The sequence below is a fragment of the Sorex fumeus genome, unplaced genomic scaffold, assembly GCF_029834395.1.
Source record: "Sorex fumeus unplaced genomic scaffold, SorFum_2.1 ptg000063l, whole genome shotgun sequence".
Lineage (NCBI taxonomy): Eukaryota > Metazoa > Chordata > Mammalia > Eulipotyphla > Soricidae > Sorex > Sorex fumeus.
Genome location: NW_026606120.1, coordinates 72,429,351 through 72,452,394, shown reverse-complemented (window position 1 = coordinate 72,452,394; position 23,044 = coordinate 72,429,351). Strand labels below are relative to the sequence as shown.

The 23,044-nt window shown below is 44.4% G+C and overlaps 1 protein-coding gene and 1 pseudogene across 1 annotated transcript in view; both read left to right on the top strand.

Annotated features, from left to right (window-relative positions):
- NPEPPS (aminopeptidase puromycin sensitive) overlaps positions 1-21,212 on the top strand; it is an 87,442-nt gene extending 66,230 nt beyond the window's left edge. Inside the window, exons 15-23 of the mRNA XM_056127290.1 lie at positions 2,133-2,272; positions 4,978-5,112; positions 6,257-6,476; positions 8,506-8,648; positions 9,235-9,291; positions 15,809-15,916; positions 16,791-16,946; positions 17,214-17,261; positions 19,782-21,212. Coding sequence (XP_055983265.1) covers positions 2,133-2,272; positions 4,978-5,112; positions 6,257-6,476; positions 8,506-8,648; positions 9,235-9,291; positions 15,809-15,916; positions 16,791-16,946; positions 17,214-17,261; positions 19,782-19,934 — 1,160 coding nt within the window. The 3' untranslated portion in view covers positions 19,935-21,212. The remainder of the gene's footprint in view (positions 1-2,132; positions 2,273-4,977; positions 5,113-6,256; positions 6,477-8,505; positions 8,649-9,234; positions 9,292-15,808; positions 15,917-16,790; positions 16,947-17,213; positions 17,262-19,781) is intronic.
- Positions 3,406-3,504, top strand: LOC130036297 (uncharacterized; annotated as a pseudogene).
- Positions 21,213-23,044: the final 1,832 nt, after the last annotated feature.

Here is a 23,044-nt window from a genome sequence, read left to right as displayed (position 1 = left end):
CCAGGAGTAACCCCTGTGCATTGCCAGAATTGACCCAAAAAGGCAAAAGAAAAAAATGTAGAAAATTATAAGAAATTTATAGTATTTTTAGTGTCACAATCTCAGAGTTTTAAAACTTTTTATATTTCTCTGTATTGTTGTAAACTAATAAATAAAGAAAGATAGGAGCTCCCAAGAAGTACTATATCTACTTAATTCTTAGAGAAGAAAAGCTGTTATGTATTATGTGGGTGACTTCTTAAAAAAATCTTATGCATTGTAAGTACAGAAAGTTCAGTGATTTTAATTCAAGTGCCAATCATTTGCTATCTTCCATAAGTGACCCCTGTCTCATATTCTCAGCAACCCTATTTATGTAGCTAGTTTTATTTCCACTTTATAAATGAGGAGCTGAGATTCGTTAAATTGCCTAAGACCACCTTTCTAATAAGTGAAAGACTTGGGAATTCAAGTAAAAGACTAGTATTCTGAGATCCTCAACTTTGCATTATTAGATATTTTTACATGTCATCAGACTCTTGTTCTTCTTGTTGTTGTTGTTTGGGCGAGACCTAGTGGTGCTCAGGGCTTACTCCTGACAGTGCTCAGGGGAACATACAGGAAGCCAAGGGTAGAACATGGGTAGCCACATGCACGGCAACTGCCAGACCCACAGTACTGTCTCTCTGGCCCGTCAGACTCTTTTAACCCAGAAAACTAAGTGTTAGTTGAAAAAAGTAAAGTTTCTTTCTGCACCTTTTTTTTTTTTCACTTCTTTAAAACAGTAGTCCAAGGACTGGAGCTATAGTACAGCTGGTAGGGCATTTACCTTGCACATGGTCGGCCCGGGTCCAATTCCTGGTATCCCATTGCCCCCCCTCTCCCCCAAGCACTGCTAGAAGTAATTCCTACAGAGCCAGGAGTAACCCCTGAGCATTGCTGGATATAACCTAAAAGTTAAATAAATGAATAATAAAACAGTAGTCCTCAAAGAGGAAGATACATACAGTGTCTGCCCACTGAAAAGCCAGTGCAGCCTGCCAGGGTTAAGTATAGAGCCAAGAGTAAGCCCTGAGTGCTGGTTGATGTGCAAAAAACACAGACAATGAGAGAGTGGCGAGGGGAGGTCAGTGGGGGGAGGAAAAGAGGGAGGAGAGAGGAGTGAGATACTGCTTTGGGGGCCAGGGACATAAGGCATTTCCCTGGCATGTTGCTGACCCTGATTCGATCCCCAACATCCCATATAGTTCCCTCAGCACCGCTCGGTGGTATTCCAAATCCCTGCCATTACCACCACCACCACCACCACCACCACCCCTTCCCACTCCTATCTCCCCCACCAAAAAAAAAAAAAAAACCCTGAACAGGTTTTGGTTATTGAGATAGCTTAAGGGCATTTCCTCGTCCTTGGTATCACGTGGTCCCTTGAGCACCAGAGTCTTCCAACCTTAAACTTCTTAGCACGTAGGTTACTCAGTATGTCTGAAAGGTCAGATGAGAGGCTAATTGTACAATTGTACAGGCAGGTCCTCGAGAGTCACAGTCAACCTTTTCTGCTTCATGGCTATAGTCTGCTCTATAGGATTGACCAAGAATTACCTGGATGGTGACTCTCTTTTGTTCAGCATCTTAATGCGAAGTGTGTTTTGCTTTCTGAGAGCTAAGAGAATATATGTATCAACCCTATAAAAGCTTTGACATCTCAGATATGATTTCTCAGTTCCCAGGAACTGTTGATCCTATCTATCACAGTAGTAAAAATAGTGCTTCGGCAGTGTACATACCGGTTAGTAACTGACAATCCGTTTTAAATACCTTGTGAGAACTTTCATCTACTTGAGGTGAATTTTAAGTAAAATCATTGCCGAGTCTGTCGCTCTGAGGAGGGACAAAAAATTCATTAATCTCGTATTTGTTTCTACATGTGAGTAAAGTTTTACTATGTGATTTCGTTGATAAATACCTTTATATCTGCCCTATTATTCAGCTTATCTGGAAGAAGGAGCAGCCATTGAAAATCAGCTCTTAGCTTCACACTTAGACCCAGACTTGTGTATAGATGGTTACGGGTCCTTCCTTTCCACCTAAGCTTCTGTTTCTTCAACTGAGATGATATTTCCAAGTTTTTCTTTTTTGCTTTTCTCTTGCTTAAGGAGAAGACTGTCCCCAGTGGATGGTTCCCATCACAATCTCTACAAGTGAAGATCCCAGCCAGGCCAAACTGAAAGTTCTAATGGACAAGCCGGAGATGACTGTGACTTTGAAAAATGTCAAACCAGACCAGTGGGTGAAGGTGAGTCCAGAAAGTTTACCTAAGCTGAATTATTTCTCTCACTTTCTCTGTGTATTTTATGCCTGGCTCTAGATTTTATCACTTGAGTTTAGACCAGGAGTTGCAAAGATAGGATAATTTCTAAACTTTTTTGTTTGAAATTTAATGTTGTATACATCTTTCCCTTATGTTAGGAAAGGAGTCATAAATAAACAGATAAGGGATACAGTCTCATTAACCAAAGCCTTTGTAGTCTTGAGCTTCAAACTGCTCTGTCACCATAATGACATGCTAATGCTTATGTGTATGTCTATAATCAAGGGGGATCAGACATATAATAATTGGTTTGTATCACTGAGACGGCACATTCCTTTAGCTGGTACTTAAAATCATTTCACAAAAAAATAGCAACTGGTAAATCTGGTTTTGGGTTTTTTGTTGTTGTTGTGTTGTTGTTTTCTTTTTGTTTGTTTTGGCCATACCCAGCGATGCTCAGGGGTTACTTATGGCGATGCTCAGGGGACTATATGGGATGCCAGGGATAAAACCTGCATTAGTCACATATAAGGCAAATGTTCTACTTGTTGTCCTATTCCTCAGACCCCACAGCTGATAAATCTTAGTCATTATTCTGGGTTTGTTTTTTTTTAAATTTTTTATTTTTGTGGTTACTTCTGCTTCATGCACTCAGGAGTTACTCCTGGCAGTGCACTGGGGGATGCTGGCAACCGCGTGCAAGGCAAGCACCCTACCTCCTGTGCTATTGCTCCAGATCTTTAATCATTATTCTGTACTTTGTGACCAGTGTTAATATAAGTATTTACTAACTTTTCTGCCAATTATACATTTTTAATAGGAATTTTACATTGCTTTAGACTGTTGGGTTTTTCTTGGGGGGGGGCATTCCTTCCCTGTTTTAATTTTTAAATATATTTTCTCAGTATACTTAGGAGGCCAGAGAAGTAGTACAAGGGGTAAGGTGCTTGCCTTCTATGCAGCCAATGCCAGTTTGATCCCCAGCACTACATATGGTTCCCCAAGCAGAGCACGACCAGTTGTGGCCCCCAGAAACAAAGGAGCACTGTAGCACTGTCCTCCCGTTGTTCATCAATTTGCTCAAGTGGGCCCAGTAACGTCTCCATTGTCAGACTTGTTACTGCTTCGCAGCACATAGACTAAATTGGAACGATACAGAGAAGATTAGCATGGCCAGAAACGATTACCATCACGATCACGATCATCCTGTTGTTCATCGATTTCCTCAAGCAGGCACCAGTTAACGTCTCCTTCGTCCTAGCCCTGAGATTTTAGAAAGTGCCATGTTCAAGGCTCTTTCAGGGTCAGGAGAATGAGACCCATCATTGTTACTGGTTTTTGGCATATTGAGTATGCCACGGGGAGTTTGCCAGACTCTGCCGTGTGGGCAGGATACTTTTGGTAGCCTGCTGGGTTCTCCAGAGTAAGAACTAGATAATAAGATTCGCGGCTGCACGCTTCCAGGAGCTAGGTTTTATAGTCTCTGGGTGTTGGACGTTGATGGGATTACACGGCGCCAGGGGCAGTTGGTGGGTGTGACACCTCCCTACTGGAAGATGGGGGATCTGGGTGGAGGAGGCCCAGTTCCGATCCGAGCAGGCTTGGAGATCTCAGCCCCGGGACCTGCATGCCTGGGTTCCTCTGCCGGTTCCTTCATGCGTGAGGCTTATCCGAACATGGAGAGTGATCTCAGCATGGCTGTGGCTGGTTCCGGAGGTCTTTGACTGCTGGGGCTCTGCTCGGGGTGGGGGGTGGGGGGGAACTCAACTCGCCCCCTTCCAAGGGACCCGGTGAGGACAGCCAGGCATGGGGGCAGGAGACAAAGTAAATAAATCAATTTTAAATACACACCACACACCACACACACATACACACACACTTGTTTTGGGTTTGGGACCACACTCAGAGGAGTGGGGTGCAGATTAGGGATAGAGATTGGGGTGGAGAGTGTTTTTCCAGCAGTGATGAGTTGCTTGGGTTTTATCCTACATGTTGCCAGAAATCAAATCCAAGACTTCCCACATACCAAATATGCACTCTAGCTCTCTGAGCCATCTCCCCGGCCCCTGTTTAGTTTAATGTTACATTAACATCAGAAATTACAGTCTGGAAGCTTATTCAGTTATATGGAAACATTCTTATCAATGGGGAAAAAGTTTTGTGTATACTGTAGTTGTAATAAAGTCCAGGTATTGTACCTAATGTAAAAGATTAGAAAATTAACAGTTTTTATTTAAATGGTGTGATTTATAAGTACATATTTACTGTGTGTATGTATTTATCAGAATATTTATATAGCTTTTTTTTTTACTGTTGGTAAATACACCCATAAAGAATAATGATGATGGTTACTCATTTAAAAACCATATGAAAAAAGTTGCTGGGGATCAAACCTGGGTCAGCTGCATGCAAGGCATACATTCTACCCACTATACTATTGCTCCAATCCCGAAGGTTCTGCTTTCTTTGTGCTTCTGTATCACTAACAAATTACGTCTTTATGTCTTGTTTCATTTCAGATTCTGTTAGATTAGCATAGAATTGTTTTCATTCAGATATAGTAAAACTAGAATTCCTTTCACACCTATAAAAAGATTGCTCTTCTAAGTAAGTCAAGAGCACCTGAAGCCTTGACTTTGAGCTGTGCACCAAGCAAGCAGTTTAATAATGCCTGTTGGATATCTTTTCAGTTAAATCTTGGAACGGTTGGGTTCTATCGGACCCAGTACAGCTCTGCGATGCTGGAAAGTTTATTACCGGGCATCCGCGATCTTTCTCTGCCCCCTGTGGATCGTCTGGGATTACAGAATGACCTCTTCTCTTTGGTGAGTGTCTCTCATTCACATAGTAGGGTGAGTCTAGCTTTTTGTGGATTGTTTGAAACATAATTGAAAGGACATCCTTCTTGAAGGTTAAGTTGTCATTGGACTAGAACAAATGAATTATTAATATGGCAAGGCTAATTATATTACTTACTAGAAATAAACCCCATTTCAGTACTCTTAAGCCAGCTTTTTGCAACTATACTTAAATTCTCCTTTGTTTTTCAGTAGAAATAGGAGGCTTGAAGAAATTTTCCTGCCTCAGAGTGTCCTATTTTTCTAAAATAGTAATTGGACTTTATTGGAAAAGTCTAATTTTTTTTTTTGTAATTTGTGTTGCTACTCAGAATTTGGTAGCCATTAGCTTTAGAGTTAATTTATATTTGACTTGATTTCAGGAAGAATTTGAGATACCTCTATGGCTACAGCATAGGTTAGAGGATTTGTAAATATCTTTGTGACAGAACTGTCAGATTTCTCCTACTATGCCTTTAAATTCGACTTGAAAATTTCCCTCCCTGATGCAGTAACTGGTTTTGGATTCCTCTTTCGCATCAGCACAGATCAGCATTGATGCCCCAGCCCTCCCATCTGCTGGTCTCCGTGCTGAGAGCGACAGTCCCAGGCGATGGGGTCTGTGTACTTGGCTGCTGGAACAGAAGTTCTTTTTCCCAGCTCTGTTAGCCCATTTTGAAAAGGCTCTGAATTTGTAGTGCCTACCAGTTTGCATTCTTTTAGAAATGAGGAAAGAACAGGCTGAAGCTGACACAGTTTACAGGTCCAGTTTTGAAAGAGACTCTGTCAAAAACTGAAGCCCGAACTGTTTTTGTAGCTTTTCTGAAAGTATGAAAAAAATCTCAAAAGAAAAATAAAATCCCAGAAGCCAGATAGAAATAGGAAGTTAATTGGTTTCCCTTTTTTTATCCTTTTTTTTCCAAATTAACTTTAGCATTTTTTAAAAAAAGAGGGCTCTTTCATAAACAGCAAAATAGTAACCAAAGAATATTGTTGTCCGAGGATTTTTATCCTGTTTCTGTCCTCTTGTCTTTGGTGAAAGCTGACTGTGGTGATCAGGCAGGAATGCATGCTTGTGTTTGTCTTATTTTTTCTTGAAGACTGGATTGAATGATGTTTTTTCCTATCCCAGGCTCGAGCTGGAATCATTAGCACTGTAGAGGTTCTAAAAGTCATGGAGGCTTTTGTGAATGAGCCCAATTACACTGTGTGGAGCGACCTGAGCTGTAACCTGGGGATCCTCTCAACTCTCTTGTCCCACACAGACTTCTATGAGGAGATCCAGGAGTTTGTGAAAGATGTCTTTTCACCCATTGGGGAGAGACTGGGATGGGACCCCAAACCTGGAGAAGGTAATGGATGAGCTGCGTGGGAAAAGACTTGATCCAAATTTCACCTTTATCTTACTCAGCTGTGGTTAACGGTGTCCATGCTGTCAGCTTTTAATCTGCTGGATGTTATTGTGTCTTCAGCTTGCCAGAAATTCACACCTGCAACTTTTTCAGCTACTAAAGTTTAACTGTAATCTTTTTAACATCTATTTTGTTTGTTTTGGGGCCATACCTGGTAGTGTGCTGGGAGCACTGGGGCAGAAGGGGGAGGGGTTACTCCTGGCAGTGCTTGTGCCAGAGATCAAACCCAGGGTTCCCCCTATGTGTGCTGCAGTCCTTTGTCTATTTGGGGTTTTGTTTTTGTTTTTGTTTTTGCTTTTTGGGTCACACCTGACGGTGCTCAGGGGACCATATGGGATGCTGGGAATCGAACCCGGGTTGGCCACATGCAAGGCAAACGCCCTACCCACTGTGCTATCACTCCAGCCCCCTGTCTCGTCTTTTTAAACCAGTGAAATTACATGGGTCACCAACATAGAATAGTCGTGATTATGTGTGTATTTGTTCCTAAGTAATATCTGTGTACATAGCACTGTCACTGTCACTGTCCTCCCAGTGTTCATCGATTTGCTCAAGCGGGTTCAGTAATGTCTCCATTGTGACAATTGTTACTGTGTTTGGCATATCGAATACGCCATGGGTAGCTTGCCAGGCTTTGCCTTGCGGGTGAGATACTCTTGGTAGCTTGCCAGGCTCTCCGAGAGGGGCCGAGGACTTGAACTCAGGTCAGCCATATTGGCTGCATGCAAGGCAAACACCCTCCCCCCCGCTGTGCTATTGCTCCAGCCCATGAATACTGCTATTTGCATATAAGTTTTTGTGTCTATATATATACTTGTAATTGACCTATTATATATAACTGTGTTTTTTGTTTTTTAAAAATAATTTGCAAATGTTTTGTTTTTGTTTTTTGTGGTGCCAGGGACCAAATTTAGCTTCTCACACATGTCAGGCTTGTACTCTGCCACTGAGCTACATTCCTAGTTCTTGCCATAGATTTTTCCAAATATTTCTAAGTCTTTTACATATCCACATTATTTTTATTCCCACCAGCACTGTGTGAGGGGTCTAGTTTTTCCACCTCTGCCAATACTTGTTTTCATCTGCTATTTAAAAAAAATTTTGACCACACTCGGCAGTGCTCAGGAACCATGCAATGCTAGAGAGTAAAGCAGGCCTCCCACATACTAAGGATGCACTCCAGCCCGTTGAGCCATCTCCCAGCTGCTAGCACCCATCAATGGCTTAGAACAGAGATAAATTCAATGTTTTTCTTTTCAAGGTAAGGGCCAGGGCGCACGCTCTGGGCGCTTACTCAGGGCTTACTCCTGGTTTTGCTTTTTTTTTTTGGGGGGGGGAGTGTCTCCTAAGCATTGCTAATGGGAGTGTCAGGATCTATCCTGGCAAGCTCTGGGGACCATATGGGGTGCCAGGGATTGAACCAGGGCTGGCCATGTGCAAATAAGCGTTTCACCCTCTGTGCTATTGCTTTAGCCCTCTGGGATCACTTTTTTTTTTTTCTTTTTGGGTCACACTTGGCGATGCACAGGGGTTAATCCTGCCTCTGCACTCAGGAATTACTCCTGGCAGTGGTCAGGGAACCATATGGGCTGCTGGGAATCAAACCCAGGTCGGCCGCGTGCGAGGCATACGGCCTACCCGCTGTGCTATCGCTCCAGCCCCTGGAATCACTCTTGACAGTGCTTGAGGGACCATATGTAGTGCTGTGGATCGAACATGGGTCAGTTGCATACAAGGCAAAACCCTGTGTTGCCTCTCTGGCCCAATTCAGTAGGTTTATTTGCTTGTCTACTCTGTTTAGCACTTTACATTCTAATAATCTGATAAAGTTAAATCACATTCTGTCAAGTGCTGAAGTAAATGATTGTTATCTGTTGAAGATAGTACATGGTATAATACAACTGCAGGTTACCATGTAGTGTATTTATAAAAACAGGCTTTGACGTATCGTGTGTCTCTTCTCAATCAGGTCATTTAGATGCACTGCTGAGAGGCTTGGTTCTGGGGAAGCTAGGAAAAGCAGGACATAAAGCAACACTAGAGGAAGCCCGTCGTCGGTTTAAGGACCATGTGGAAGGGAAACAGATTCTCTCTGCTGATCTGAGGAGTCCTGTAAGTTTTCATAATAAAGTGCCTTGATTTCTAGGTAACAGCATCATTCTGTGTGGCAAGGAGCATGTTTAACAGTCACCAGAACTGCCCTCAGTGTTGCCTGACAGATTGTGGCTAGCCCTGTTTTACCATGTGCTTTGGAGGAGGCTGCCGGCTCCTTGTTTGTCAGAGTTGCTCGGTTCTCAGCCTGTGCTGAGAGGTGATGGTCAGTGCACAGCCCAGAGAACGAGCCACGTCACTCACCCTCCTGGTGGTTGGGGTGGGCCCTTCACTGCATGCCATGTTTCTCTATAACTTTTGCACACTGCTATTTGCAATTTCTTGTAGTCTTTAAGACTATTTAGAACAAGGGCTGGAGCGATAGCACAGTGGGTAGGGTGTTTGCTTCGCATGCGGCCGACCCGGGTTCGGTTCCCAGCATCCCATATGGTCTGCTGAGTACCGCCAGGATTAATTCCTGAGTGCAGAGCCAGGAGTGACCCCTGTGCATCGCCAGGTGTGAACCCCCCCCCAAAAAAAGCACTATTTAGAACAAGACACTCATAATCCAGCTGTTTTCAGTTTTCCTTCCTCTATTCTCTTGTAGGTCTACCTGACTGTTTTGAAGCATGGTGATGGCACTACTTTAGATATTATGCTAAAGGTGAGTATGTTTGGGAAGCACACTCATTTCCTACTTTTGAACACGGGTTAGCACATGAGTAGGAGCTTTAAATGGTTAAAGGAGGGCCCAGTGGGTTGGGCACTTGCCTTGCAGGGACTGACCCGGGTCCAGTGTCTTGCATCCCCTATGATCCCTTGAGCCTTCCAGGGGTAATCCCTGACCACAGCCAGGAGTAACTCCTGAGCACTGCTGGGTATGACCCAATAAACAAACAGTTAAAGGAAAACATCCTGACAAGAAACATGCAGACATAATAGAAGGGAACTGTGGGAGAAATACATGTATATAATACCCGTTTATACATACTACTAATACTGTGTTGGAAGTTATTTTTCACTCATCTCAGTTACTGGTAGGTTTATGCATCTTAACATTATTTGGGGATTTTCTTGGGGGGTGGGGTGGGATGGGATTTTGGGGCCACACCTTGTAGTTCTCAGGGCTCACTCCTGGTTTTGCTCAAGGATCACTCCTGGAGGCTCAGGGAACCATATGGAGTGCCAGGGATCTTCCAGCTCAGCTGCGTATAAAGCAAACAAATGCCTTACCTGCTATACTATCACTCCAGCCCAGCACTGGATCCTTGGGCCCTTGTGTTTGACAATCTAGCCCTGTTGTCTAAGAATTGATGGGAGTAGCCCTCCTAATCAGTGCTTGGGAGGTCCTCCAAAACAAAACAGCCTGAAGCTTAATATTGAAATATGCATTTTGATTAGTTCTGTAAATGGCCTCTTCAGAGCAAAATGGCTGGATGGGCTGGAACACATGCTTTGTATGAAGGAGGAGCCCTGAGTTGGGTGCCTAGCACCACATGATCCCCAACTACCAGGTGTGAAAATTTAAAAAGGAAATAAGGGACTGGAGAGATAGTACAGTGGGAAAGATGCTTCCCGGCACTACATACGGTACCCAGAGTCCAAGCAGGAGTAAGCCCTTAGCACATCAGTTGTAGCCCCCAAATCAGAAGAGAACAAAACAAGTCATCCTCAGGGGCTGAGAGGATTGGGAACAGGATTTAGAGTGAATTTCAGATTGACTGTCCGATATCATACAGTTTGCTGAGCATTGCTGGGAGTGACCTCCCCTCCCCCATGTATACACTGCCCAAGGTGGCCCTCAGCACTAAAAAAAAAAAAAAAAAAAAAAAAAAAAAAAACAGTCCTCTTCAGGGGCAATATTATAGAAGAACACTTGCCTTGCATGTGAGAACCTGGGTTTAGTATGCCACACTGCCAAAAATAAAATCTCCTTCAGTATAAGTTTAGTTGGGTTTGGCCCCTTTAAAAAAAAGATTTGTTTCTGTGCTTAGACAAGGGATTAATGATCTGGTGTCTCTAGGGTTTGAAATATGCTCGTGTCCCTTCTGGGAACAGGAAATTAATTCACCTGCCTACACAGCCTCTGTGGTTTTCCCAGGGTGGTTGGCATCTAATTAAACTCTGGCTTAGAAAAAATGTGGGTAAAACTTTCCACGTCCTTTTCATCCCAGGTTAGAGATCTGTTTCAAAGTCCTTGTGCTGGAGCCTGAGCAGTGGTATAGTGGGAAGGGCATTTGCCTTACAGATGTCCAAGCATTGGTTTGATCCCCAGCATTCCATATGGTTCCTGACCCCACCAAAAGTGGTTCCTGACTGTAGAGCCAAGAGTAGCCCCTGAGGATCACCAGGTGTGATCCCTCTCTGCCCCCATAAAAAAAATCCTTATGCTGTAAAACTGTTACCATCAAATAAAATGTGGAAAATATACCTAAGTATCCTGGCAGATGTATAAAATTCATTCCTTCGGGTTGGGGAGATAGCTTAAAGAACTAGAATCCTTCTGGGAGCTCAGGTTTGAATCCTGGTACTACATGGTCTCCTGAGCACCACTGGGAGTGACCCTCTGAGCACTGCCAGTTGTGGCACAGAAACAAAAACCATCTGTTCATTAGTGCCTGGGGAGACGGCTCAAAGTGCTTGGAGAACCACTTTGCCTGTGGGATCCTCTGGGCTCCATTCCCCAGCACAGATCCAGGAGTAGCCACTCTGAGCACTGCAGACGTGGCTGTACAAAATCCAAAAATCATGGCGATGATGGTGACAATGAAGAAAAGAGACACACTTAAGGAGTAGAGCAGGATAGGAATGGAATGTGCTTTACTACTTCTACCTTTAATGGGTCAGAGAGCGCTTAAGAAGTACTGCGGGGAGCAGTTCCCTAGCACGGAGCCGCAAGTAGACCCTGAGAACTGCAGGGTATAGTACCCCAAAAACACTCATTTTTATGATCTCAAGTGAATGAGAATTTCAAATTAATTTCTAGCATTTTAAGCAAATTATATGATAAAGATGATTTGAAAAATGATTTGTCGGGGCTGGAGAAATAGAGAGTAGGACATTTGCCTTGCATGCAGATGACCTGGGTTCAATACTCAGCATCCCATATGGTCCTAGTGTACCGCTAGGAGTGATCCAGAGTGTGGAGCCAGAAGTAAGCCCAGAGCGACACCAGGTGTGGACCAAAATAATAATAATAATAATAATAATAATAATATAATAATATGAACTTTAAGAAACTGCATCTTGGGGCCATAGAGAAAGTACAGGGATTAAGTTATCTTTGCCTTGCACAGAGCTGACCCATCTCAGTTTGATGCCAAGTTGCAAATAACATCTGAACACAACTGGGAATGATCCTTGAGCAATGCCAGGTGTGGGTCAAAAAACTTAACAAAAACAAATCTTGGACCAGAGATAAGACAGCTATCTTGCATATGGCTACAGGGTTCTCAACCCTGGTTTGAATCTCCAGCACCACATATGGCTCCTTGGGTACTGCAAGGATTCACCCTTGAACACAGAGTCTCTGGAATAACTCAAGAACTGCCAGATGTGGCCCAAACACACACCCCAACCCCCAAATAAACTGCTCTCAAAATGTTTAAACTGTGCACCTTGTACGCAGGTTTCTTTTTTTTTTTTTTCTTGGCGTTTTGGGTCATACCCAGTGATGCTAAGGGGTTACTCCTGGCTCTTAACTCAGCAATTACTCCTTTCAGTGCTCAGGGGACCATATGGGGTGTTGAGGATGAAACCCGAGTCGGTCACATGCAAGGCAAATGCCCTCCCCACTGTACTATCACTCTGACCACCACAGGTTTCATTTTTAATAAAAAATTATGGGGGGGTGGGGCCAGAGTGATAGTACAGCAGGTCAGGTGCTTGCTTTACATGCAGCTGACCTGGGTTCATTCCCTGGCATCCTATATGGTCCCCTGAGCATGCTAGGAGTGATTCCTGAGTGCAGAACCAGGAGTAACTCCTGAGCACTGCCAGGAGATCTGGCTCCCAAACAGAAACATATATATAAAAATTGTACTTTGGGCCAGGGATATGTAGCTCCATAGCAGAACACTTTCCTTAAATATATGAGGGCCTGGGTTTGATCCCTGGCACTGAAAAAATGAAACACTATACTTTAGATTTACCTTTCAACTAAATGGTGTTAAGTTCCTCTCTCATTCTTAATACTCTCTGAACCTTTGCCCTCTAAGTCATGTTTGGAGTTTGCGGGAGTCTACTCCATAAAGCTGTTATGCAAATAGTGTCCAGTACCTCAGTCTCCAGTGAAGGTACAGATGCTGATGTTTCCCATGCCAGCAGGCTGGCTGCGAATTACTCAGTTCTGGGTAGTGAAGAGACACCTCAATGGGCTGAGCTCTTGCTTTGCTTGCAAGAGGCCCAGTTTTGATCCCCAGCATCACGTGACCCACTGAGCACTGCCAGGAGCATCCCCCAAGCATTGTCAAATCTTCAACCCATCCCACCCCTTCACTTCCACCAGGAAGGAGGGAGGGAGGGAGGGAGGGAGGGAGGGAGGGAGGGGGAAAAAAGTCAGTTCTGAATGTGTTTACCTGGAGACAGTGATGCTAAGGGGTTACTGCAGGAAGAGTCCACTCTCCACTCCAGATGCTTCAGATTCCACACAACCCGCCACCTCACGTTCATGCTGCTAAAAAGACGCAAAGTACTCAGGAAACTCATTTACTCCACATCATCCATTTATTACAAGAATACAAAAACTTATGATGCTACAGCCCGGTGGAAGAAATGCATAGCGCAGGGTATGAGGACAAACCTCCCACCGGGCTCACCATTTTTCCAGGTGGCATTTTCACCAGCCTGGGAATTCTTCCATACCTGTTCTCTTGGCTCTCTCAAGCAGCTGCTTTACAGAGCTCATGCTTTTGAGCTCTGCACCCACTGGCAGTCTCGCTGCACTCTGGTCCCACCCCTCCCCAGACTGAGGGTCGTTTCCCCCTGGCAGCCAGCCCCCTTCCTTAGGTGCTTTCCCAGCTGCCCTCATGAACATAGCGAAAGACATCTCTATCTCTCACAACACTTAGGAAATTCCAAGGACTTTTGGAAGCTGTGAACCAGGAACTATGGATGAAGACCAAATATGTTTGAGAAATACACTTTGGTAGTCTGAATGGCCAAATATATTCCTATAAGTCACAGCATTGCAGGTATGGGACAGAATAGGGTTTCTAAAAAATTTATGATACCTTGACATTTTCACATTATGGCATGCCTCTAAGTATTCTTGTATGTATATTGAACATTAAGAAGTTACATCTGTGTAACACAGGGAGTTCATAGTAATTCAGCTTTGTTATGGGAAAAATCTAATGAAGACAGAATCAGGATACATCAAGAACCTGTTGGTGATAGATGAGGAGGATTGTTTACTGTTTTAAGAATAATGAGACAGGGGCCACAGAGCCGGTACAGCAGGCAGGGCACTTGACTTGCACTAGGCTAAACAGGATACAATTCCTGGCACATTTTGGGCCCCCAAGCCCCAACAGAAGTGATATCTGAGCAGGTGTGGCCCCAAAATAAAACAGAATAATGAGATTCTAAAAACTTGGGGACCATGAGATAGCCCATAAGGATTAGAGTGCATTCTTTGCTTGCAGGAACTCTGGGTGCAGTCCCTGAGCACTGCCAGATATGGCCCCCAAACCAAAAATAAATATCCCTGGTACTACTGCACATGTGTGCACATATATTTGATGTGTGGTGTTAGGTGCCATCTAGTGGACTCAAGTGGAACAGATTGGGGAGGAAAAAAACAAATCCTCCCAAAAGGTCAAATGATCTTATAAATGATCTGCCCAGAACTCACTTTGCAAATGGGGAGATTGACACCCAGAGAGTTTTAACAACTTCATCAATTAGAGATGGGGCTGGTTCTAGAATTCAGGTGGTCTTCTCTGAACATCCTGTTTTGCCACATGGAAATTCAAATACGAGTCCAGAGGAGGGGTTGGAGAGGTGCATGCCTGGTTCTGGGGAGTCTGAATCTGGTCCCTGGCCCCTCCTGGCCTTTTCAACACTATTAGTGTTGCCCTGGTCCACACACTGGACCCATGCAGCTGTGTCCAGCCCACACTGTCAGGCCAAGTATCGTCAGGAGAGCCCGCAGTTTATCCTGAACCCTGGTTTGGGAGCCCCTCTCTCCCAATGAAAATAAGTAGTCCAAAGAGAGACAGGAAATAGCAGTGATGGGATTTGCAGAAACTGGTCAGTTTTAAGTCTTTGGAGAGAGGGGCTGGAGTGGTAGTACAGCGGGTAGGGCCCTTTGCCTTGCACACAGCTGACCCGGGTTCGATTCCCAGCATCTCATATGGTCCCCCAAGCACTGCCAGGAGTAGTTCCTGAGTGCATGAGCCAGGAGTAATTGACGGGAAAAAGCCAAAAAAAAAAAAAAGCTCATCTCTTGATTTTTGTTGTTGTTGTTGTTGCTTTAATGTTTAAAAAATGGCTTTTTTATGCATCTCTGTTTTTCCACATAAATTCAGCTTTGCTACTTTTGTATTAGAAAGCATGATGGGGCTGGGATTAATAGCATAGCTGGTAAGGCGCTTGCCTTGCACACGGCCAACCTGGGTTCGATCCCCAGCATCCCATATGGTCTCCCAAGCCTGACAGTGTGGGCTGGACACAGCTGCATGGGTCCAGTGTGTGGACCAGTGCAACACTAATGGTGTTGCTCACAGTGATCCCTGCACACAGAGCCAGGAGTAATACCTGAGCACAGGCGGGTGTGGCCCAAAGCCCCCCAAAATAAATAATTTAAAAATAAAAAAATAAACAGCATGAAGATGGGGGCTGGAGAGAGAGCCCAGCATCTCTGAGCTCAGCAGATCGAGCACATACTTTGCATACAGAAGCCCAGGTTCCATCCAGAATTCAGACCTTTGATCTTAGCCCTCAAAACCAATGACATTTATTCATGCAGCAGGCATATTTACATCGAGGACATACTGTAATGGCAAGCAACAAATCCACTGCCCAAATCACTGGAAAGTATTCTATTCCGTTCAGCCTCTCCAGCCTCAGCCATTGAGAATGTAGAGTGAAACTTTTACCTTACTGGGGGAGAAGGTCATTATAAGCCTATGTATAATTTGCAGGGAGAGTTAACTATCTCTTTACCTTTTTCACTGTAGCTTCACAAACAAGCAGATATGCAAGAAGAGAAAAACCGAATCGAAAGAGTCCTTGGGGCTACGCTATTGCCTGAATTGATTCAAAAAGTCCTCACATTTGCACTTTCAGTAAGTCACCACAAAAACTCCTTCCGGGGGGGATTGTTATCCGTTGATGGATGGCCCATGCCTAATGTTTCTTACACCATAACGTGATTTCAAGACTGTTTTCCGTTGACCACTGGAAAGAGGAGTCTTTGGTGACCTCTCCGCCTAGTGGCCGGAATAGAATAAGGAGAGAAAGCAGCCTGGAAATCTGAATTAATCTCTGTGCCTACTCTCTGCCTTCTCCTCTCCTTGCCCTCTACGTTTCCAAGCAGGTGTCTGCTTGGTTTCTCTGTCTGTACTTGCCACACTGCCTCATTCTGTTTAGCTGCTTTTTAGGTTAAACGTTCTTCTCTTTGAGCTGGAGGTATAGTACAGTGGGTATGGCATTTGCCTGGCACACAGCCAGCCCAAGTTGGACCCCGGCATCCCATATGGTCCCACGAGCATCACCAGTAGTAATTCCTGAGCACAGAGCCAGAAGTTACCCCTATGCATGTTTGCGTGTGGCAAAGAAAAACACAAACCCCAAAATATTCTTATCTTTGCTGTAAATTTCTGGTACCAGTTATTCACGTAACAGAGAATGAGTGTTTTTGGTGTGATTACTTGGCTACCACAGCAGCAGTTGCCCTTCCCAGCATTAGAAGACGTTTGGGGGGCCGTAGCAATAGCACAGAGGGTAGGGCGTTTGCCTTGCATGATGCCGACCTGGGTTCAATCCCCAGCATCCCATATGGTCCCCCAAGCACCGCCAGGAGTGATTCCTGAGTGCAAAGCCAGAAATAACCCCTGAGCTTCGCTGGGTGTGACCCAAAAAGCAAAAAAAAAAAAAAGAAAAAAAAAAGAAGATGATGTTTGGGACACAGTAGACTTTTGGTTCTCTTTCCCCTTTTAGGAAGAGGTACGTCCACAGGATACTGTATCGGTAATTGGTGGAGTTGCTGGAGGCAGCAAGCACGGAAGGAAGGCTGCTTGGAAATTCATAAAGGACAATTGGGAAGAACTTTATAATCGATACCAGGGAGGATTCTTAATATCCAGACTAATTAAGGTATGTGGGGATTTTGAGTAGCTTTGTTAGCTGTGATGTTATTGAGAAACATCCAGAGTTCACTAGACCCGTGGATTCTGGTCTTTTCCTGTGAAGGGTTTCTTGAAATAATTCTTATTTTATTAAAGAACATCTCTGTTACCCAGCCTCCACTTTCTGAAATAAACTGAAGTTGGGCGACATGGAATGATTTGTTGTTAGAGTAAATGGAATTTTGTTCTAAGTCACCATTAGCTTCACTTACTATTTAAACCATTATTTTTTCAGCTATCAGTTGAGGGATTTGCACTTGATAAAATGGCTGGAGAGGTTAAGGTAAGGAAAGTACAAATTATTTTTCAACCTGGTAAGTAAAAACACTAACTGAATCATAATCCTAGAGTATTAGGGTAAGGTGCTTTAGTGCCATTGTTTTTATTTAAAGGAAGACAGCTTAAATCATATCTGTAATGTCTGAAGAATTTAGTCTTGGGGGCCAGCACTATAATATAGTGGGTAGGGCAGTTGCCTTGCACTTAGGAGACTGGGGTTTGATTCCCCCTGGTACTCTGTATTGCCCCTCAAGCCCATCAGGTATGATCCTTGAGCATAGATCAGGAGTAAGCCCTGAGCACCACCAGGTGTGACCTAAAAACTAAGAAAATATTTCACGTCAGGAAAAATAATGAGACTTGATCTTCCTACAGTTGACAGTGTGTGCTGCATTGTGTAAATAATCACTTTGCTGTCAAGGTAATAAGTGCTCAAAGGAGGAGCACAGTAGGCCTGGAGGGCAGGCCACCGGGCTCCAAGCTCGATGTGCTCGCTAGAGCCACAAATGGATGAAAGCAAAAGGTGGAAAGTTTTACTGACGTTTTACTCCTTGGGCTGGAGTGATAGCACAGCGGTAGGGTGTTTGCCTTGCTCACAGCCAGCCTGGCCCAACTGGGTTCGATTCCTCCACCCCTCTCGGAGAGCCCAGCAAGCTACCCAGAGTATCTTGTCCGCACGGCAAAGCCTGGCAAGCTACCCGTGACGTATTCAATATGCCAAACACAGTAACACCAAGTCTCATGATGGAGACGTTACTGGGCCCGCTTGAACAAATCCATGAACAGCGGGAGGACAGTGACAGTGTATAAGACCTTAGTAAAATTGCTCTGTAGGGGCACGGGTTGGGGTGGGGGAACGATGACAGAGAGATGTATCTGTACGGGAGGGCAGAGGCTTGCCTTGCATCTTAGGGAACCCCAAGACTGAAACATGTCTCATGCGCAAAACCGAGGGATTTATAAACTATGAGATGATACTGTCTGGTTTGAATTTCCATCTCAGGGCCACAGACATCATACAGTGGGTAAGGTGCTTGCGTTGTGCCCTTCTGAGCCAGATTCAATCCCTAGCACCCTATATTTTAAAGTGTATGATGGCGGGTGCTGAACGGATAGTACAGTGGGTAGGGCGTTTGCCTTGTACGTGACTGGCCCAGGTTTGGTCTCCAGCACCACATATGATCCCCCAACTCCTATTCGGAGGGATCTCCAAGCACCACTAGGTGTGGCTGAAACCTTCCCTCCCTTCCCCCCTGCCCACACACACACAGATAATTTCAATCTGGAGAATAGTTTTAAATGGGGAAGAGAAGATACTGGGGAGATGGTGTTATAAAGAGATAGACCTGATTTTGCTCCTGCAGTTCAATAGATAAATTCCAAGTGTTTTCTCTGTGGTCTGAACACATCTGGGGAGGAAGAGGGAGGAGTCCGAGATCTCTGTATATGAGTGGAGCTAGAGGAGGTCTTGGCACTTACTGGGCCCTAAGAACCCAGGGTAATGAGGAACCCTTGTCCTGTAAATTAGGTTACTGATTTCCAAAAGCTCTAGACTTTAATCTGCCATCTCTTTCACCTGGGATGACTGATTTCCTGGTTGGGATTTAAGATTTCCTTTGTTGGGGCTGGAGTGATAGCACAGCGGGTAGGGCATTTGCCTTGCACGCAGCCAACATGGCCAACACAGGTTCAATTCCCAGCATCCCATATGGTCCCCCGAGCACCGCCAGGAGTAATTCCTGAGTGCATGAGCCAGGAGTAACCCCTGAGCATCGCCGGGTGTGACCCAAAAAGCAAAAAAAATAAATAAATAAATAAGATTTCCTATGTCAAATACACTTCATCAAAAAATGTTTCATTTAACCGGTTTGCTTTTTCTTTTCCTCCATCAGGGAACAGACTCAGGGCCTCACACATCACAAGTCTTTACTACCTTTCAGTTAGCATTAGTAAATTACAGTAAACTCAGATAGTTTTGTTGTATGAACAGCACGAATCCAAGGGGGAGCAGCAGCCGAAGCCTCTCGCACTTACCGTGCTCTCCAAATCAGGCTTTATTTAAAGCAGACCAAAAGTGTTGAGTCTTTAAATACTTTGTGCCTAGTAATATGCTGTTTGTATGGCCACCTCTTTAATCTTCTGGAGATGAAAAAACAGAGTTAAAACAATTACCTTACTGAGTCGTGGGCCAGAACATGTCCAAACCTAGATTCCAGTTCCTAGTCTGATTGCAAAACTGAGGCTTGCCAGTATTTGACGTTAAACCTCCAGAGCGGAGGCTTCAGATTCTCTTTACCATTGGTTAGGTTAGGCTTTACACAGACACAGTAGCCAGGGGAGAAAACCTTATATGCATATCCAGGGAGTTGCTTCCTTACTTTCAGCCTGGCAGTGGCAGTGATAAATTTTTATGGGTGAAGCTTAGGAATCCTTCACAGACCAGGAATCTTTTTTTTTTTTTCTTGCTCCGTGATTGACCATATGCCTCTGTTCTAAAGCGGTTCTGGTTTCTCTTCTCAACTAGGCTTTCTTCGAGAGTCACCCAGCACCCTCCGCGGAGCGGACCATCCAGCAGTGTTGTGAAAATATCCTGCTAAACGCTGCTTGGCTCAAGCGAGACGCCGAGAGCATCCAGCAGTACCTCCTTCAGCGACGGTCCTCGCCACCCACCGCGTGAGCTGGACCGCAGGCCGCCAGCCGGGCGTTGCTGTGCCGCCGCCACGCTGCGGGAATCGGTGGGTCCACCGAACAACTGATCACATGCCAAGAATTTGGAGTCTTTCAAACCAGTGGGGGTTGGACAATGAATGTAGTTAACTGGTTCCTGCTCACACTCCAGAATTAAATTCTATTGAAAAAGGAAAAAATCAGCAATTCAGCAAAAAAATAAAAATAAATACAAATGTAAATATGATAGTAATAAAATAGAGCATAACGAAACTGTGAAACTTCCTGAAGCCTTGTCAGTGGTTAAAAGTATTTAACACTCTCCTGTTAATGACAGATGTTCTGTTTTTATAACCTACCAAATGGAAATGAGAGGCTTCTGGGTGAAGAGGGGTCTGTGAAGTGGGTTCTGCAAGCAGCCTTTAAGCCAAGGGTCGTGTTCAGTTGCTGGGGGTGGTCAGACACGAACGGCCGCTAGTTGGTATCTCATAGTCAGAGTCTCTGCATAGTTCCAAGTGGTGGGGGGGCATGAGGACTCACCAGGAAGATGTCTTTTCCTGCATAACTCAGTCTGAACCGAGGATTGGACTTCTCCTCCTTGCCTTCCCTCTTCCCTGCTGTGTGACCCCTTGGCCAAAAAAAAAAAAAAAGTTTAAAAAATAAAAGTTAAAAAAAAAACAAACCTAACCTAACCTGGTCTGGGTTTTTCCTCCCCTTAGTTCCACCCTTCTTCTCTCCAGGGCCCCTACCCACCCCGGTGTCCTTCTTAGAGATAAATAATAAGGAAACATCTTTTATAGCCACATTAAATAAGAGAAACTAATATACATTTTTTCCCTTTCTTTTTTAAGCCCTGAAGCGCATGAGACTCATAGAGATGAGCAGTTTTTAGCGGGGCCTTTTTGCGGAGCTACTCCGCTGAAACCTGGCTTAGTCATCTGCCAGGCCAGCTCTCGGACCTCTGTAGGACAGTATCGGCTTCTGCTGGCTCGTTGAGGGCACATGGGGCATCTGGGTGCCGCAACCAGGCCGCCTTGCCCAAGGCCGACCAGTCTAACCCCGCAGGCCTCACTCAGTCTCCTCACCTTCCCCAACCCCACCTTCCCTTTTTTTTTTCTTTTAAAAAACATTTTGTGTGTATTAACAGGAATTCATATTTGGTGTGGCTTAACTATTTCAGAAGGTCATCTGATTGTGAGACTGCTTCCTTGAAAACATTTTTGTGCTATTGTTTTAAAAAAATAATAATTCAAAAACAGTTGGCGTTAATAAAAATGTCAATGTGAAATTGATGTCGTGTTTTGTTTTTTAGTTTTGTTTTGTTTTTTCTTTGATATAAAACCAAGACACAGACTGTTATTTAGTAGAATTTTAAGAAGTTATGGGACCGGAGAGCTAATTCAGGGGTTTACATGCTTGCCTTGTATGAGGCCAACACGGTTCAATCCCCGGCACACCTATGGCCCTTTGAACTCTGCCAGGATTAGTAAGGCCTGTGTACCACCAGAGATGCTGGCCCCAACACCAGCACCTTCCCCACCCCCCTAATCCTCGCCAAAAAAAGGTACTTTATAATGACAAATTCTAGGAAAATGTTTTAGTTCATCATGATACAAGTTTGAAGTGAAGGGTTGGTCGTTTGAATGTTATTGGAGGAGAGATTGTGCTGGGTGGCTTCATTTCTCCCAGGCTGCCCTGCGCAGGCACCCCCAGGAGATGTTGGCTCGCTTAGACAAATGCAAGGCAAAGGCCTTAACCCCTGACCCTCTCTCCGACCCCCTACATTCACCAGTGTTGGTTTTGGTTTTTGTTCTTTTAACTCTTCCCATATTATTAAAGCTCTCTATCATGAATGATTTGAGTACTGTAGTCCTGATGTTTTGGGTCTCTGCAGATGTAAATCCAGTCATTTCCGTGTCAGATGTTTTGTCTTGCAAACAGCTAGCTCCTTTATCAAAGCTAGTAATACACTCATTTTATAAAGGGAGGAAAGCAAACTCAAAAAGGTAGGCAGTATACAGTAAGTAATTTTCAGAAGTAATCATCTTGTATGTTCACCTACAAGTCTGTATTCTTCTTGATAATTGGTATGTGGCCATAATTAGATCAGACTGTCAGAATGGACCATTTTAAAAATTGGCTGGAGAGACTGGAGCAATAGCCAACAGCTGGTGGGGCATTTGCCTTGCACGCGGCCGACCCAGGTTCGATTCCCAGCATCTCATATGGTCTCCGGAGCACCACCAGGGGTAATTCCTGAGTGCAGAGCCAGGAGTAACCCCTGTGCATCACCAGGTGTGACCCAAAAAGCAAAAAAAAAAAAAAAAAATTGGAGCAATAGCACAGCGAGTAGGGCGATTCCCGGCATCTCATATGGTCCTCCGAGCACCACCAGGACTAATTCCTGAGTGCAAAGCCAGGAGTAACTCCTAGGCATCACGGGTGTGATCCTAAAAATAAAAATTTTTATTTTTATTTATTTTGCTTTTTGGGTCACACCTGGCAATACACAGGGGTTACTCCTGGCTCTGCACTCAGGAATTACTCCTGGCGGTGCTCAGGGGACCATATGGATTGCTGGGAATCGAACCCAGGTCGGCCACGTGCAAGGCAAACGCTCTTCCCGCTGTGCTATCTCCAGCCCCCAAAATAAAATTTTTTAATCATTTTCCTAGTCTTTAATACTTCCTGCCGGAAACTTTAGAAGCCAGAAGGTTGGAAATAAGGACAAGAATACTTGTACAGAAAATTGTGTGTATATATGTATATATATGTATATATATATATATTATTCATGGGGAGGAGGAACAGTATGGAATGGAGCTTGGATTCTCAACATGCATTTTCTAAGGATGGATTTCAGGAAGCAAGGAACTTCGTGAAATTTGTAAAAGGAGATAGAGAAGTAGCTTACTGGGCTGAGAGTTGTGCTTTGTATGCTGGAGTTCAGTCCCTGGCACTGTGAGCCCCTGAGAATGACTAAGGTGTAGCCCAAAAACGACCTACAAAAGGGGCTGGGTGATGACTCAAATGGTAGAGCACATGCCTAGCATGCAGAAGGCCCAAAATCTAATTCCTAGTACAGCGGGGGCAGGGGGAGAATCTAAAATGGGCTGGGAG